The sequence below is a fragment of the Mastigoproctus giganteus genome, chromosome 7, assembly GCF_048544385.1.
Source record: "Mastigoproctus giganteus isolate SK-2022 chromosome 7, ASM4854438v1, whole genome shotgun sequence".
In the NCBI taxonomy this organism is placed as follows: domain Eukaryota; kingdom Metazoa; phylum Arthropoda; class Arachnida; order Uropygi; family Thelyphonidae; genus Mastigoproctus; species Mastigoproctus giganteus.
In genome coordinates, this window is record NC_143581.1 from 121,766,102 (window position 1) to 121,785,576 (window position 19,475).

General features: G+C 42.2%; 1 protein-coding gene across 1 annotated transcript; it reads right to left on the reverse strand.

The window, feature by feature from the left end:
• Window positions 1-10,468: 10,468 nt before the first annotated feature.
• LOC150083171 (uncharacterized) lies at window positions 10,469-12,385 on the reverse strand. The gene has a single exon (XM_090378415.1). The coding sequence runs from the start codon at window positions 12,383-12,385 to the stop codon at window positions 10,469-10,471; it is 1,917 nt and encodes a 638-aa protein (XP_090234541.1).
• Between the last annotated feature and the right edge of the window lie 7,090 nt (window positions 12,386-19,475).

Below are 19,475 nucleotides of genomic sequence, written 5' to 3' on the forward strand. Positions count from 1 at the left end.
ATATATATATATATATATATATATATATATATATCAGAAGGATGTAGCATGGTAGATAAGTTTGAAACATATCACTTAATTTCATATATTTACTTGCTTCAGCTTCCAGGAGACCTCATCGGGCATTATTTGGAAAATGGAATTCGGCTTCAGTATGATGAAAGCGAACCTTGCAGAACTGCAAGATAATGTCACATTTCTGCACCGGAGTAACAAGGACATTAAGCTTATTCTTCTCGACATCTTCAATAAGATCGAACTGAATAAGTCCGAGGATACGAGGGAGATTTACAACCTTCTTAACGCCAGGACCTCATTAAGATATATAAAAACTTTGAGAAGACTAATATTGTGTTAGTTTGTTCTGATTGTAAAAGGAAATCTAATCATGTTCTTCCCTCCACCAATCCCAGGAGAAATGATTCTGATGAGATCTTGATCGACACAGCTCATCGGGCCCATTCTACGTGTCTCCAACAGCTTCCTTCAACTGACAAGAACGAACATACATGCACATATAAATTGCAGTGATGTGAAAGGAAAAATAATGAATAATAGGAATAACCATAAGAAACAAGATAACCAGTCACTCGAAAGCAGTGAGATGATACCGGCAATTCATCGTGTAGAATCATCCACACCCTGCTGGACTCGGTCGCAGCCCGATCCAAGAAATCATTCTCAGACCCAAAGGCCTACTTATGCACAAATGCTGGTAACGAAAGCCAAGGATAAAATAGGATTGCGATTAAATACTACTGCCAATCCAGCCACTCAAGGTACAGGACACTAGGGAGATATGACAGACAATACAGTTCCTATAAGATTACAGAGGCAGCGACAAGAAGAGACTTATGAAATTAAAGCAGTGCAGACAAAAGACATGATATCTGTATATAGGCTTAGTCCAGCACCTAAGACAAGTAGTATCAAGAGCCTCTTTGCAAATGAGCATAAATTGGCAATTGAGGTAAGAGCGATTAAAACTAAGCATCCTACTTATGCATCCTTTATAATCACGTGTTCGCATGAATCGTCATACACAATACTTGATCGGAAGTCGTGGCCTTATGGAACGCTGGTAAAACCGTACAAAGACAGGTATCAAAAGATACCTACCAGGATCCCACCATACCAACCAGCTGCATAGCAACTAACTAATTAAACAAGTATAGCTCATAAGAATAGTCGCCCCCTCACCTACTACCTTCAGAACATAAGAAGCTTGGCAAATAAATTACATACGCTCCAGACCATGCTCTTCCTAAGAGAATTCGAGTTTATCAGTCTACCTGAATCTTGGCTGTCAGATGATAAAAACCTTGATCTACTCCTCCACACTGTGCCCTCTAATGTCCTTAACAATTGCAGAGCCAACAAAAGGGGTGGGGGAGTGGTTATATTTTATGTAAACCACTGGAAATCTACAAAATCTACGTCGAGTAAAACTGAGAATTTTTGAGGCCTTTTGTACCACCTTGAAGCACCAGGATTGTACCATCCAGATAGGCCTAGTTTACCTTCCACCTGATCCACACAGATGCATCTAGGCTTGAGCTTCAATCTTGACTAATCTGAAACCAGCACTCTCTACCATTCCTGGTGATGATTTCAACATGCCTCGGCACTACATGACTTAACATTAACATTAAACTCTACAGACCTTATAAGACTTGATACGCCACCTACAAGAGGTGGACAAGCTCTCGACCTCATCTTTCACAGCTTACCAGTTGTAAAAACACAGCCTTCTCAGTTTTCCTTTACGTCAGACCACCAACCCCTCACATGTACCATCGTTGTCACAAGGGGAATAAATACTTCCATCAGCTCCCAAGCAGACGCATCACAACATAAAGTAACCTACTCCCTAAGATTTCTCAAGCCGCATGTCTCACCTGACTTAAAACTTTTGAAACTTTAAATTTTTTTAAAAAGTTTCCAAATTCTCACCGCATACGTGAACCCCTTTCGACTTAACTAGATTCTAGCGTCCATCACTCCTTTCCCCCCCCCCCTTTTTTTTTTCATAGGCCCTAACCACTGAAATCTCAGGAAACTAGGTGGCAGGGCCTGCCAGAGCAAATAATTTCTCAATACTGGTGTACCTGGTCTGCCTCCACGAGGCCAAGCGTGGGCAACGTTGGGCAGTTACACAGTTGGATAGTATAGGAAGATTCTTTCCAGCAAGCAGTATAAAGCTGTTTAATAATCTAAGTATCAATCCTGAAAAACTCTGTACAAGCTAATCATACAGAAAACAAGTGCTCGAAAACTGCTACCTGCAAATATAGATGTAAGGAAACAGATACAGCGCCCTCGTCTCCCAGACATGAGCAGGCGGGCTCTCGGAATCCCAACCTTATCACCCACAGAAGAAACCGGCTGCTGAAAACAATGAAATGAACTTTCAAGTTTTTATTTGGTATTAAATTATATTATATCACTGTCACATCTGTAGATTTGTTGTTTCATGTTGTACGCTGCTCAGCTGTAAATATTTGTGGTGATGTAAATCTCCCCCTACGTGGGTCAGCTTAGAAGATATGCTTTAAATGTAACAATATAAAGTTTTACTCGTTTATATTAATTAAGTGTTATGCCTTAAGCAGATAACGGGTATTTCTAGCATTGCACACCGGTGTGCAAAATTTCAGTACCAGTCAGGTTTTCACCTGTAGCTTCTCATAGGAGTGGCCTGGATATGGAAAAAACATAGCAAAGGAACTTCGCGAGGTAGAGAAATAATGAAGGAAACAACACCGACACAACAACGGAAACAAAACGGTACAGAGGGACTTTATTCAAAAATGACAACATAGCAGTGGCTGCCATGATACAGAAACATCACTGTCAAAGATGGAACAAAGTTAAGAGGTGGTCCTCATTAGGAGATATGGCCACCCCTAATGTCGATGCAGGTTTTTCACCGTCTGTCCATACTTAGAACAATGTTGTTGATAAGTTCTTACGGTAACATCGTCCATTCCTCTGTCAGCGCCATTTTCAGCTGGTGAACATTTTCTGGTGGGTGTCGACGTGCCGCTAGGCATCTGCCCAGAGCGTCCCATATCTGTTCGATGCGATTTAGAACAGTGGAACGAGCAGGTCAATCCATACGAACAATGTCCTCCCTTTCCAAAAGCATATCAACAGCTGCAGTGCGATGAGGTATAGCGTTATCATCCATAAACACGAACTCGGGGCCAATGGCACCTCGGAACAGACGTACATGGAGAAGGATTACCTCAGTACAGTAGGGTGCACCGGTTAGAGTACCGCCTTCCAGTATCTGGAGTTGTATACGTGCATCCAAGATAACGCCTCCTCAGACGAGAACACCTCGACCGCCATATCGATCCGTTTCAGTGATGTTTGCGGGGTGATACCGTGTGCCATCCGCTTGCCAGATTAGCTGACGTCCAGAATCGCTACTGAGACTGAATCTACTCTCATCAGTAAATAAAGATTTTGTGGTTGTAACCTTTAAAAATAGCGTTGGTCCTTAAGTTTTGCGCACCAGTGTATAATACAGATATTCTTATATTGTATAATCCAGATATATTTAGTTCTACAAGTATTGTATAAGTCATATAACAAGTACTTGATTGCATATATTTTAAAACTGTATATTGTGTTATATTCTGTAACATAATTAACTATGCATCTTCATTCCCTGGCCAGTGGCTGTAACCGGATGTCTCCTAGGAGAAATAAAGATAATAATAATAATATCAATCCACAAATTCCATGATCTTACTTACCAGAAAAGTAAAACTCACTGGCTTATCAAAATACTTCAGATGAAAGAACTTCAGCTGTGTAATATTTAGAATCTATTTAGTAGTAACACAGTCGTCTAACAGCCATACGTTTCCCGGATGTTTTCTCATCCGTTTCCGGAGCCTGAACCCAAATAATCTGGTGATCTAACCTAATGCAGCCTGTCTAGAAGGCTACCCTGATTATTCGTAATCCAGGTGGTCCCATGAATACTGAGGTTATGAAGGCGGCAAACGTCTAACGTATATGTCCTGCTTGTCAGCTGACAGCAGCTATTCTGCCCAAATTTGTCCATAGCGGGACAAATTCACACAGTTCCACTTCCCACCTAGTATCACCATTGGACCCAACATAAATCCCCTTAGATCAGAGGATCCCAAAGTGTGGGGAGCGTCCCCCTGGGAGAGTGTTGTTTTTATAAGAACTTTTTTTACGGAAATATGGATAAACATTAATCCAGGTGTTATGCGTATTTCATTTTAATATTTGAGATTGAATGAATTAAAGTAAATATTAGTTTATAAAAGTATAAATAGTCATTCTAAATTTTATGTCAAACCTATTTGTTTGGAGGAAGGGGGCATGAAATGTTTTAAAGGGAGGCGCAAGGTATAAAAGTTTTGGGAAATCTCTTCTTACACTACAAAGATCCTTATTCGGTCGGTAGTGTAATTCAGCCAATAAATAATAATAAATCGAACAGTACGACTATCCTCTCCCCTTCCCGTCTATTGAGACTGCTCTGCCTTCTATCGAATATTTCTATTGAAATATTTCTTTGAAGATTGTCAAATGTTTCCTAATATGGGAGGGTCTAACAATAATACCTATCCCCAGTTCCCTATCTGTCCAAAGCCTCCATAAAACGCTACTGAAATTAATGGATTTGCAAAGGTGAGCAGAGGAGTACAAGTTTCTTGAATAAATAGCGTAAACCAAAGGTAACTAACCATAAGTCTCCACAGATATTTTTGAAAACCTCTATAAAGTAATTATGGAAGAAATTAATTTAATTTCATTTAACGTACTGCAAAGCGGCTTTCAACACCTGTTCAAAAGAATACTAATATCTATGCTCCCTACCATCCATGGAACACGTCGCTTGCCGAATTTTTATACGTACAACCATGGCGGTTTAGCTAAATGCAACTCCCATGATTGCAACGTTTTGGCAAATGAAACTGGGTCATTTCCCCCCCCCCCCCTTCCAAGTGAGGAAACGAGCGTCTTGCTCCTTTCAGCTTCCTTTCCCCCCCACTCCAAAGTACCTTCGTCCGATCCCGAGTGGACAAAGGCTGGAATAGTCCGATTCTGCCAGAAAACAATCCAGCTCTTCTATGTATTCTACGTTAGGTTTGCTTTTTTTTCTATTATTTTTCCCCCTGAGAATCTGTTCCTTTTATAAATGCTTCTATACCTGGCCGCTTTAGACAATTTGTTATCACTCTTTGTTCCAACATGGGACCGGAGCATTTCCTGCTTCAATGCAGTCTCGAAAAGCCTCCTGATTAGCTGCCATTTCCGGCGTCCCAACTTTTTCGACTTAAGTGTCTATGGGATTCACACAGTCTACCAGACATGGAAGGCAATCTTGCAGCGGATCTTGTATAAGCTTCAACTCCTGTGTCGTCGCTTGTACTTGAACTTCCTACCCATGAAATATCTGACATTGCCTCCGCGTATATTCGGGACAAGCAGAGATTTGATTTATGGTCTAATTTTTCCGCATTTGCCACAAGCTTTAACGCAAAGATTCAATACGTGCCAGACCTCCTTATAATTTAACGCACCGACTTTGGGTGCACTGAATACCAAGTGTTCTTTGCTACCGCATCTGAGTTACACTACGACAGTTTAGTAGTAACCAGTGCTTCATTACATGGAAATTAGGTGCTGGCGTCTTCGTACCCATTACCGTCTTGGACGAAACCAATGAAACCACGAATTTCCACTCCACGTGTTTGACGGTGCAATTTGCTTAACTCAATTTTAATACATTCGTCTGGTAATTCTAGGCAGCCGCAGCCGAGTGGTCCAAGCTAAGGCAAAGACGTGCAGGAGCTTGAGTGACTGGTTTAGTCCGCGTGACTACTAAATAAGGCAATTTATTGTATTTTCTCAAATTATGAACTCTTCTGACCCAAGCGTTTAGGGCATAAGCCTCAAGCTATGAAGGAGTCTAGACTATGTATAAATATAGTGCAAATGCATCAGGAATACATAGCTATATCTGAATAAATCAGATTACTAATAAAACGGCATCGTTTTAAGTTATATCTCATATTGTGAATACCTTCACAACGAGTTGCCATGATATTGCACTACTTCGAATAAGTAACGCTTCACCTAAGGAGAAGACTAATGTTACTTATTCTCAGATGGATACCACCACCCAGACGGCACCGTTTCAGGGCTATTTGGCCCTTCTTCGGTGGGTGGGTAGGTACCCGAGTGATGCAATGATGGCAAAACAGTTATGAAGTATAACTCCACAATATGAGAGATGCCTGATGGTGTATCATGTATTTAGACTCAAGCGTTTAGGGCATAAGCCTCAAGCTATGAAGGAGTCTAGACTATGTATAAATATAGTGCAAATGCATCAGGAATACATAGCTATATCTGAATAAATCAGATTACTAATAAAACGGCATCGTTTTAAGTTATATCTCATATTGTGAATACCTTCACAACGAGTTGCCATGATATTGCACTACTTCGAATAAGTAACGCTTCACCTAAGGAGAAGACTAATGTTACTTATTCTCAGATGGATACCACCACCCAGACGGCACCGTTTCAGGGCTATTTGGCCCTTCTTCGTTATATCTCATATTGTGAAGGTATTCACAATATGAGATATAACTTAAAACGATGCCGTTTTATTAGTAATCTGATTTATTCAGATATAGCTATGTATTCCTGATGCATTTGCACTATATTTATACATACTCTTCTGACCTTATGTGGTCGTCTCGAAGTATAAACAGAAAATTTGTTTATTTATGTACTTTAAGTGGTTTCAAATGGCTTCGTTTAAGTGGCTTCAAATTTTCGTAACCGAGTAGGAAAAACCCCATAGCTTGTCCTCCATGCAAAGTTCGTGATGCTTAAAATTCTACATGTCTATAAAACCTTTATGTTTCTAAGATTTGTCTACTTAGCAATACCCTCCATTACATTTCTAGTAGTAGAGTGCTCTGATCGAAGCACAAATTCTAGAGTGCGTTCTCCAATAAAGAAAACTCGTTTTCAGGCGGGTTTGCATATCGCATGTACGGTACATAAGTGCCTATCGTCTTCACGATGTCCGTCTGCGTATACCACCAATAGAAAGATATATGAACTTTCTATTATTATTATTAATATTATTATCCGTTTTGTTAAACGTGTGGTTTTGCCTATACATACCCTGAAGGCAAGGTTTGTTATTTGGTTTTTAGCAGCATTAACAACTAAGGCCATATTGCTCCAGGATATGCGGTGGTAATTCCCTGACCTTTCCGCATCCTCCGTATTTGGTGGTGACGGGCTCAAACCCCAGTCTAATCAAGAAGCGTGTGCTACGCACTGCTGCTGCTCCTTCCCACTTGGCTACGGAAGCGCCCATCTGAAGGCAAGGATGGCATGATAGAAATTGAAATGCACCCCCTCTCAATGAGATTCACGTATGCATTGCAGTTTGTATAGAATAGTAAACTCATGTTGAGGTAAATTTCTCTTATTCTTCTACAGATATTGCAGTTTGTAGTAATATAGGAAGTCTAAACAGATTCAGGCTGGGATTGCCTTGTTTTAGAGAGAGAGAAAGAGAGACAGAATAAAATATATATTTATTACAAAAAATTAAATTACATCCCAACAGTTGCAAAGCCTTACATGTTGTAGTGATCACAAGGTTGTTACAATATTATTATGTCCAAATGTTAAATATATACATAAATAAAATATATATTAAAATATTATATTATACAAAATATAAATATTATATATTCTCCAGTACAAAACATTTCTGAAGATGTAAAGCGTGCTGCAGCAAGCCTACTGGAAGTTTCGCAGGAGGATGCAACTTTTTTTCTTATAGGTTGTTATTCATCACAGTTACGTCGTTCCAGTCCGACGTCGGAATTGGTTACTGTACTATATTTCAATGAGTAGGCGTACAGGAAAGGTGTTTCCTGTAGTTGTTCTCTTTGCAATATTTGTAGGGATCTATGGCAGGATCAATAGACAGGTTTATGAAATTTCTATTATTATAATCCGTTTTTTTTTTAAACGTGTGGTTTGCAAATTATAGAGAATTGTGTTGGACTGGAACATATTTTTGAGACATACTAAACTGTTGCCAATAGTCCGGAGTAGGTCTCGTGCGTTCTTGTCCTCGGCCCACCATGTTTTGACATCTAATAATACAGTACTCGAAGTCGAGGGTGTGTCCACGATCCCTGGATCAGCTTTGCTAGAAGGTGGAGATTTTCGGCACTAATCTATATTTTTCCATAAAATAATTTTCATAAAATCTATATTTTATGTGGTTGGCTTCAAAAAGCTGTGATCAAAAGGTGCACTCTAAAACAGAATTTTAATTTAGTTCTCTTGGAAAGATTTGTCGAGCCATCCCAAATTTCGTTAAATTTTTTTCTTTTTATTCTATCTATTTATATATAGATTTATTCTGTATATACAGAATAAAAACAAAAATTTAAAGAAGAAATCGATTAATTCAAGAAATAAAATCAAATGCGCCTCAAATGTAATGCACCGAGTAAATTTACCATTTTCTTTCTGTAAATGAAAAATTGAAGGAAAAAAGAAAAATATAAATACTACTGTGCATTAAGGCACAATAAAGTCCCTCCAGCCAAAAAAAAAAAAAAAACTGTGGGAATGTCAAAATAAGACAGACAAGTAAATAAATCAGTAATTATAGCTAAGGTTACCGCTAGCGTTCTTCAACCCTATAGAATGACAAACGGCACTCCTGTCGACAGAACTGGAACACGCCAACAGAAATCCAACAAGCGCTACCATCGAGACAGAAGTCTACAGGGTGGTTCACTACCAGTGCGACAAACTTGCAGGAGGTGTAGGGGGCACAAAGACGAATCGGAATCACATAGCATTGCAGGGTCCGAAATGCCTTCGTCATGCGGTAGAGGACGTTGAACGGGAGGTCGCGTGAACAGCCATCCCGCTGGAAGTCAGCATTTGTGAATCGGTTCCCGAGGCAGTAGGACTGACGAGTATTCAAACGTTGAACTGGCAGACATGCACCTCGCTTATGGAGCTGCGGACTGTAACGGGCGCGCCGATCTGCGCTTGTACAAGGAACGTTTCCCGCACAGGCGTGCTCCTCATCATACGATTTTCGCACGTGTGCACAGAAGGTTACGTGAGACTGGTTGTTTCACGAGAGGTACCATGAATCGAGAGCGAACGACAAGGACGCCAGACAATGAGGAGAATGTCCTACGTCTTGCAGAAGGCAATCCGAATACGAATACTCGAGGGATAGGCCAACGATTGGGTATTTCCCAATCCACTGTATGGAGGATACTGTCAACAAACCAAATGAGTTCATACCATCTGCAACGCGTAAAATCATTGGAGCCTGCGGATTATCCACTCCGGAGGACTTTTGCTACTTGGTTTCTTCAACAGAAACGGTTCGCAAATGCTGACTTCCAGCGGGATCGCTGTTCACGCGACCTCCCCGTTCAACGTCCTCGACCGCATGACGAAGGCATTTCGGACCCTGCATTGCTATGTGATTCCGAATCGTCTTTGTGCCCCCTACACCTCCTGCAAGTTTGTCGCACTGGTAGTGAATCACCCTGTATATCCTCCTTGGTGGGTGGGTAGGCACCTAAGGTACGTATATCAGGTGACAACTCAGTTGTAACTTATTTGCAATATTAGAGATGTCAAAAGGTGATGTCTCTAATATAAATTTTTCTTCATATTAATAATAATGAAGCGTAATGTACAAACTTCAGTTTGTCTTAAAAGTCACCTTTATAGTAATGATACACTGCACTAAATAATGTCATAATTTAATATAATTACTTAATTTTAGCCAATCAAATGAAGTGACACCAGGTTCGGAGTACACAGTACTCCGGACCTGGTGTCACTTTATTTGATTGGCTTTACTATTGTAAAAGTGTATTAACTGTTAAATATCTCTTATTTGGATTGCTTTGTACAGATTAAATTAAAGATTATAATTAAGATAATTGACTGTTTAGATTAGAGAATAAAATTAATAATAAAATAATTAATAGATATACCATCTAATTTTTGTTTTTGCAGTTACTGAAGAAGCTGAGACAACATCCGCGAAATGTACGATTATTAGACGTTAATTGTAATAAATACATTCTAAACTTTAAACAGGTGAAGTGCTTTTATTACAAATATTTTGATCAAGATAACCTGGGCAAAATGTTGATCAAATGTTATACTAGTTACTGGTCATAGTTACCCAACTCTTCTTTAGCACTATCTTTCTGGATTGGGCAGACATATTTGAATTCTTCTGAAATACTTTCTCACATTTGTCTCTGATTTTTTTATTGTTGAATATACATTTATATATAAATAAATGACATCACCTTTTAGTGAGTAGCCCCTTCGGTTTCATACCCCATATTTTAGTTCTAAGTGATGTCAGTGTTTTTGTCCTTCATCTGCAGTAGCAATACTTTCTCATGACTGCGTCGTCAGTGCATTGCGACTGATTTCCATACCTGTTAATACGACTTATATCGCTTATAACATTATAAGTATTTTCATCTGGACGGTGCATTATTGTTGCCTCGAACAGGCCTTTGCTAGGCTGCACATCAAGGACAACTCTTAACTTGACGATCATGCCTGAAATGGAATTTTCACTTACATACTTTCCAAAGTAGACACGAGAATTTGTGATCACTTTCTTGCTGGGAAACACTAGATCGGCACGGTGAATCTTGTTTAGAGACATGCGAACGCACAAAGAAAAGTTTGAGTATTTTTCTAAAATCATTCTATTTAAGGCATTAAGTACTTCATGAGCTGCAGGACCCACACGGGGATCATTCAATGGAAGTGGCTTTTCTTCTTCACATGTACAATAGTGATCAGGTATTCCAGCCATTACGCATGTCCTGTTTGCTGGAATTGGACTGAAGAGACTGAGTCCACGCATTGAGTTCACTCGACCTAGAGAATTACCGGTTGTGCTATGCTTGACAACATCCAGTAAAGTGAAATAAATATCGTAAGGAGAAATCAATCTCCCAGTATTAATCTGCAAATTTTTCACTGCATGACTCTGAGAAATCCTCAATGAAGGGGGAAAGTATAAAGCAAAGAGAGGCATCCTTTCTTCTATTCTGCCAACTAAGGAAGCTCTGATGGCATCAAATCTGTGACCGTGGTCGGACATTAAAATAAAGATGGTATTGTTAAAATAACCTGACTCATAAAGCTCTTGAAGCCATGAGGTAAAATCATCATCGGCTACACTCACTTGGCTCATAAAGTCATGGCTGAGTTCCACTAAGAAGGAGAATGCAAAGAAAGGTATGTCATGATATTTCATTACAAAGTGCTTTGTGTAATTTAACTGCAAGAGGTGCTTCGGGGTTTCATTATAACACAGAACAGAACTTAGCCGGTGCACTAGAGAGCTTTCGACGGCCAACCAGAACGGTCTCAGATAATGATCTGTTGGTTGTTTCTGAAAACCATTCCTCAAGTAGTTAAACAAAGCAATGTGTGGTCTATCTTCCGCATACAACGTCACATACCCGGCCTCTGAGAAGTTTTTCCAGATCAATGGCCAATTGTCATAATGTTCAAATTTTCCCAGTTCGGGTAGTTCACCAAAAGGAGACTGGCCGGTCAACATAGCAGCCAAATTAGGGAAAGTGTTGTCCCCAACTTTAGTCATACCTCTGAAAATAAAAGCGCGCATGATATTTTTAAGATACCGATATGTCTTTGGCAGCTGACGAATGAATCCCAACCGGGACAGTGAATCAATTCCCAGAAGTAAAATGTTAGTTTTTTGTGTTCGTTGGCTCTCTGATGACTGGAATAGCTTATGAATATGTGCATGGATATTACTGTAAAATGCTACGCCAGCAAAGTTATAGCAGGACACAAGCACAAAATCACCGTTGAGAATAGCTCCATCTACAGGCAGAAATATTGTTTTACCATATATAACTTCATCATCGCTTGTATTAGAGCGATATATTTCACGGTAATAACAAGAGAGAGAATTCAAAGAGTAAGGGGAATCTTGCACTGATGATTTATTAAAAAGTAGTCGACCATTGTCGTCTATGAAGGTGTAAAGTTTTTGCCTTGTCTTACAATGGATGGGTTTAGGTGGCACGATGTACTTTAGGATGGACGAGTCGAATGGACTAATTCGAGGAAGTTGGCATGTCTGATTAGAGTCTATTGGTTCTTCCTTCTCCAGGTCATAGGAATCAGGAGTTATAAGGGGTAGGGAGTATAGTTGTCTTTGGTGAAGAAATGACAACGAGATTAAAGTGCAAGAGGTTAGTATCCATATAAAAAGCTTCTTTAAGCTAATCTTGGTGATCATTGTAATCGACACCATTCAGTCAGTCAGCTGGAATACACCTAGAAGTATATACATATAAAAAAAATACTCAGCAACTTATAATGGAAATACTGAAAAATATTTCTAAAACAAAGTGAAAAATTAAAGAATATTGAGCTCCTCCTAGTACAATGTAGTTCTGCTATTGTATAACACAGTATTAGGCAGAGCTGCATTTTACTTATTTAAATCCGCTAGTCTCAAATTATTGACTTCTGGAGCAAAATATGTGCTGTTAGAGCCTCAAAATTATAATATAACTAATAATATATGGCCTCAGAAAAAAATATAAAAGGGATTTGAAAGCCTACTTTGTCTTATCATGTATGCAAAGACAAAGTAGGCTTCCAAACTTTTTGTGGCTAGCAGGAGAATTTAAACTCCTGCTTTGATATCAAAATGCAAAGTGCAAAGTGTGTTAAGTGTCTAACGGCACCAGGGGTTCCCCCTATCTCCGCGTTGCTTTCATTGTGGGTGTACCAGTTCACTGAGAAGGCCAGAGATTTAAAAGTGTGTGGATCATGTGAGTGTGTAATGTTATGTACCGTTGTTCCTCTGGCCATTTAGCCACTGGACCCCTGCTGAGGCCCAACCTTGCCCACACTTTTCCCCGTGGAGGCAGACCAGGTAACCAGTAGGTTAAATTTTCACACTGGCAGGTCCTGCCACCTAGTTTCCTGAGATTTCAGTGCCTAGGACCTTAAAAAAAATTGCATGGGGATATTGCGCTAGAATTGGAAAAGCCAAAATGGTGGGCGAACAGTGTAATTTAGATATGGGTTATTTTTGACGTGTGGAGCATTCCCTTGCATACAGATAGAGTGGGGTGGGGAGAATGAAGATTGGGGAGATAAAGACAGAAGAATGAGGTCAATAGGGAAGACGATCCCAGGTGGAATCAGTGGAGCATGCCATGCCCCACCAGAGAGAAGAGTGGGGTCGGCGAGGAGGGGAGGAGACAGCAAAGATGTCACCTCCCCCCGCTGGGGTGAGGGAGAAGAAAGGGCCGAACAAGGGAGCCAGCTCAGATCGTCAACATGGCGTGTACAGCAAAGCTGTGGCTTCTTCAGGTCCGCAACAACGTCCCGTCCAATAGTTAGTCGGTTTTGGGATAGGATCCCGTCCACTGCTGGTCCAATAATCAGGATGTCAGTGTGGGATGGTGTTACTCATGGGACCTAGGTCCCATCCAGTATAGTCATGGTTGCCCGAGTTCCAGTGTCGAGAAGTTGTGGTAGTGCTCGTAGTCTGGTGAACAGTTCGTGCACAAATTGTGAGAGGGCTCTGTAGTACTCCTCCTCCCATAGCATAAGGTGTTCCCGATCCTTCGGGTTTAAACATATTTTTGTTATAAGGTGGCATATTATATCCTCAAAGAGGGGACATTCATGCATCAGATGTCCATGTCTAGTTTTCACTGCAGTGGCATAGTGGTGATTCTTTTATTCCGAAGGTCGAAAGTGTGGCGTTAAAGGAACCGTGGAAGGTTCCTTTAACGGAAGGTGGGTGTAGAGCCCCAGTGAGAACCAGGCCGGCTGATGGGGGATAGACTTGGGTTATGTCCGGGATGAATTTCCGGGTTATGGCGCCTTTAGTTCATTCTGCCCATCGGGACTGCCAGGTTTGCCGGAGATGGTTCATAAGACGTGTTTTCTCTATGTTGCTTGGATCGGTAATGAAAAAAACTATTATTTTTAGGCCACCCGAATAATTAAATTCATCTGCCGTGCATTGTGTATCTGTTGATTGTGTGTGTTCTCTTGTCGATTTGCCTGTTTTGCTGGACGAAAAATCCGAGTTTCCGGGGGAAAACCTTGCTATCTACGCCTGAGACCGACTAAATCAGCCACAGAGTAAAAAAAGCCCATTAAACTTCCTCGCGTCCTCGACGAGATTCGACCTCGGGCCTTTTCCATGCGGTGTGGGGAGGACGGTGAGGATACCACTCTGTTACCGCGCAGACGGATCGGTAATGAAGGCGATGCAGGTTACACTTTTCCCCCTTGATAGTTGAAAGAGAATGCCTCAGCGGAAAATTTCCAAGTCCAGGGGTAGAGATCCGGACAGAGCCTGCAGCGCGTGTGACCTGACACGCGCTGCAGGCTCTTGTGATGGTGAGCAAGATGCTACGCTGTATTGATTCTAATTTCCTTTTGTTGACAGCCGTGGTTGCTTTGTTGTACCAAATCCTTGCAGCGTATGAGACGGCCGGGATGAAAAAAGCCTTGTAAAAGAGAGACAGGGTCCTTTTCCTTAGTCCCCAATCTTTTCGTGTGACTTTTGCTATGAGGGCTGAGTATTTCCTGATCTTTCTCTGGAGATAGACGAGGTGTGGGATAGAGGATAATAAGTTTTTATCCAATACGATTCCCGGGTAGTTTAGTTCTGTAGTTAGTTTAATCGTGGTTCCTTCTATTTTGATTTGTGGTGGCCTTCTGGTGTTGAGAGAGCCCTTGAGGAGTATTGAGGATGTCTTGGTTGGTGATATCGTTAGGTGGTTCTGTTTTGCCCACGTTTGCAGGGAGTCAATTGCCCGGTATGCAGTGGCTTCCAGTTGTGCCTGGCTGTCCATCTCCAGCATTAGGACGAGGTCGTCCGCAAAAGCTTGTGCATCTGCCCCATTGAGATTCTGATTGAGGAAGCCGTAAATCACCAGTTTTCAAGGGAGCAGCTCCAGGACTGAACCCTGTGGGCACCCCCGGAAGACAGGCTGAGTAAGTTTAGAGTAGGGAGCACATACTGAGATGCTTCTGTCAGATAGGTAGGTTTTGATAGTGGTACAGGTTGTTGGGGATATTTGCCTCCCGGAGTCTGCAGAGGACACTTGGCCAAAAAGGGAGTCAAATGCCTCGGCAAAATCGACAGATCATCAGGAAGTATTTGCGGTTACAGTTGGTAGCTGGTTATTATACGTTCCAAGGCATCTACAATGGAGCAGCCTCTACAAAAGCCAAATTGTTTGGAGGATCGTAGGCCTACTTCTAGGTAGTAGGTTTCTATCCTGTTGTGGAGTAAATGTTCAAATAGTTTGCTCAGTACTGGTTATAGTGCTATAGGTCTGTACGACTCCGGAAGTTCCTGTGATTTTGTCGGGTTCTTCAAGATAAGTCGGATCCGTGCAGATCTCCAGTCGTGAGAGAAGTAGCCTGCAGAGAGACAGTGGTTGAACAAATTAAGGATAGTTGTTGGGTTGTATTCTACGGCCTTCTTTACGATCTCTGGTTCCAGATAGTCTTCACCAGGCGTCTTCTTGTTTCGTATTTTGGCAGTCGCCAAGTAGAGGTCTGCTAGTGTGAATGGGTCTTCGCGTTGTACGGGGTTGCAGTTTGCGTTTTCTTCGCAGAGACGGAGCTGCTCCGGGCAGTCAGCTGTGGGTAGTTGCCGAAAGGTGGTATTGAGGATATTGTCTATTGATTGGTGCCATTATTTTGTATAGAAGCCAGCAGGTGTTTTAGTCGAGGGAACTACCTCTCCTTCGGGTAGCTTGTTCATTGCGACTTTTTATACAACCACCCAGGAGTACTTGTTCCCGGTAGTTGAAACTAGCATTTCCCCAGGATCCTTTCTTCCTGGTTCTGATCAAGGCGGTGTATTCATTCCTGACCTCGCGGTATTGCTGTCTGAGGACCTGCACCTCTGCCGACGGCCAGGATCTTCTTGCTCGTTGAAAATTTTTCCTGCGTGTATTTACCTCGTGTCGGAGTTTCTGAAGCTCCAGGCACCACCAGGGGACCGCGCCTTGGGATGATTTCTTCCTTTTGACGGTTGCGTTTTGCAGCCTCTATAATTATGTTTACAATGGCGCATTGGTGTTCGTCCGGGTTAAGGGTTGCATAGTCAAAAGTTTGGGCAGAGTCAGTCAGTGCTTCTTGAAATTATTCCCAGTTGGCCTTGTAAACGGCGAATCTGTTGACGGTTATTCTCGGTGTGGGTTGTCTGTTAAAAGCACGGTGCATCTGGAATGTAATAACTCTATGGTCAGAGGTTGTCCAATCCTCTTTGACCTTCCATGAAGTTATATGTCCAGCAATGGAGCGGGTGGCAAAGCTTACATCTATTGTTGCTTCCCATAATGTGCTTGAGAAGGTGGGCGGATTGTTCGGCTGGTTTAGTATTGCCAGGCTATTGTTGGTGAGGAATTCTTCGAGGCGCTGGCCGTTAGCAGTGCCACATTGGTCAGGGGTTGCACTGTGCCAAGCCGGTGCCCCGGTACCATTTTGGCGGTCTGGGTGCACAGTATTCTCCTTGCTTTGATCTAGCGTTTATTAGAGTGATCTCAGTGTTTTAAACAAAAGACTTTTTATTTACCGTGCAGTGACTACTGCCGAGTGGCTGTCCTTACTTCCACGCAGTCAGGGGTGGGCGACCAGGGAACTCCTGGTCGGCTACGTAGCCCCTGATCGACAGACTATTGTCGGTCAAAAGTAAATTGTAGTGTGGGACTCTAAGGAATCGAACATTGTGTTCCATGAGAGCCCATTGTTGTATTTTATACATAAATATTTTTAAACTGTTGCAACTTATCTGTATTCCTGGTTATGTCTGGTAAGGCGAAGCAAGGTCCAAAGACTTTGGACGGTGAGGGGATGGAGTTGGCTACTCCTGGTACATCTGGCTCTACGGACGGTAGAGCTGGACTGGGTTCGACACAAGTGGTGCTCGAACGCATGCCCTGTAACCTAGAAGCTATGTTGGATAGTGACTCAACTGTTGACTCGATGGATCACGAGTCTTCACAGAGAACTGCAGTAAAGCGTCTCAGACAGGATTTTGATGACGAAGGTGACCCACAAGAATACTTCAAAGGCATGAAGATTGTGCGTCAGGCGCTCCATGACTACATGTTTAACGACTCAAATAAAGTAAATAGAGCGGCTATGTATGCGATCCTCGGGATGCAGGATCAGCTAGAGGCCAAGGCGATGGAAGTATATGCCGAGAACAAGACGCTCAAGGCTATGCTGAAGAGTCAGTCTTCTGTCAGCGTTGCGTCTGCGTCGTATGCGGATGTCGTATGGGCTCAGAAGGGGACAGACCAAAAGAAGGCGGAGGTTCACGCCGTTTATATAAGTCGGACTCAGATAGTCTGAAGTCCAGTGAAGCCGTTAAAGAAGTCGTTTTGCAGGCTGTTAGGCCAGTTCTCAAATCGGTGAATGTCCGTCGCATGAGAACTATTAGGGATAATGGAGTTGTGCTGAAAGTGGCCAGCAAGGAAGACGCTCAGAAGGTTCTGTTCTGTGCGACCATAAAGGCCAAGGGATTGAAGACTGAGGTCCCCAAGAAGCCTGGATGCCGTCTCATCATCTACGATGTAGATGCTGATGTCGAGAAAGAAGATTTCTTGTCGGAGTAGTACGATAGAAAATACAATTCTTATGGGGGTCAGCAGAGTACTGTTCCAGAAGAACATTGTGATTAGGTCTGTGGCAAAAGTTGCGAATAAAGACACCAAGAACTGGATCACTGAGGTCCCCTCCGAGTTGCGGAAAGTCCTGATCGAAAGTGGCAGGGTGTTCTTGCACTGGTCGTCCTACAAGGTCCAAGGTAGCGGATGTTAGTTTTATGTTGCAACTGCTTGTCGTTGCTTGAATAGTGTTGTATAAATATATATACGTATAGTTTTTGACTTGTAAACTGATAAGATTTTATTATGTATAATTTCTAAATTGTTACTCTTAATTAGATTTTGATTGTGGTTTGATCAAAGCAATCAGATTCTATGTACATAGTGTTGAAAATTGATGATAAATCTAAAGGGTAGTAGCGAACTGCCTCCACGGGGCTAGGGATGGTAAACTTCCTTGCTGCAGGGTTTTCTTTCTGCAGAATGGAAGGCTAAATAGGTCGATGTAAATAGCTAATTTGCGTTGTTGAGCTTCTTCCTCGGGAAACGCTTCAATGAGTGTAAATATGATGATGATGATGTGCCAAGCCTGCGACCTGCAGTTATTACAGACTATTACTTGAGCTTTGGGGAGCTCCTGGAGGACGTTTGCAGGGAGAAGATCTTCGCCAGGTTGACAGTATAATGATATTGCATAGAATTCTCCTAATGGGGAGATGATTTGGGCACAGGCCGCCCATTTATTGCAGAGATGTGTTATCTTTGTTACCGTGAGGTCAGGATTGCGAACTATCAAGGCCGCCCAGGGGGGGTATCTCCATCATGCTGGACTATTTTATTCGTTATTGTTATTTTTTGGTTTTTAGGAGCATTAGCAACTAAGGCCATATTGCTCCGGGGATATGTGGTGGTCATTCCCTGACCTTTCCGCATCCTCCGTAGTTGGTGGGCTCCGTATTACGGGCTCGAACCCCGGTCTAATCAAGAAGCGTGTGCTACGCACTGCTGCTCCGGCCCACCTGGCTACGGAGGTGCCATTTTATTCGTGCTAGGTTAGCCCTTCACCTCTTTTTTTGTGCGTGTAGGGCTCCTGGAGGAAGAGGACATCAAGATTGTCTTCATCAGCACATATTACTATCAGCGCACTTCTTATTTAGTTGCGCTGCAACAGCTTTTGCCCGTTGTACGTTATGTTGAGCAAGCTTCATTGTGTTTACATTATTGCTTTTATGAAGAGTTCCCATAATCGATTCTTGATTGTTGAGCGCTTTTGGCTTTTATGTAGACGGGGCAGTTTCTGTCTTTAATGGAGTGATCTGCCGGTAGTTTTAAGGCTTTGCAGTTTGCGCACACTGGTCGGGCGGTTTTATTAGGGCAGGAGTTGTAGTTGTGGCCTATGCCTGCACAGTGCCCACAAGTTGGGGAGGTTTGTGGTTGCGCACACGTATGTGTGGTGTGGCCGAATCGGCAACACCAGAAGCGTTTGAGCACAGCCACGTGTTCTGCCCGACTTGGTATAAATCCGTGTCTATTGGTTGATTATCTTCCAGGCTCTTGGGGCTAACTCAATAACCCAGTTTGTGGGTTACCGCTTCTGTCTGGGCTTTGTCTGGTATTGTATTTAGGTGTGATTAGCTCCGAAAGGTCAGTATCTGGAATGTCTTGCTGAAGGTTTCTGCTGTAGATTTAATCCTGTAATTGGGTTGGGGGAGAGGTCACTTCCAGTGT

What these genes read in the sequence shown, in the direction of transcription:
- LOC150083171 (XM_090378415.1), bottom strand. Translation starts at nt 12,385, where the DNA reads ATGATCACCAAGATTAGCTTAAAGAAGCTTTTTATATGGATACTAACC.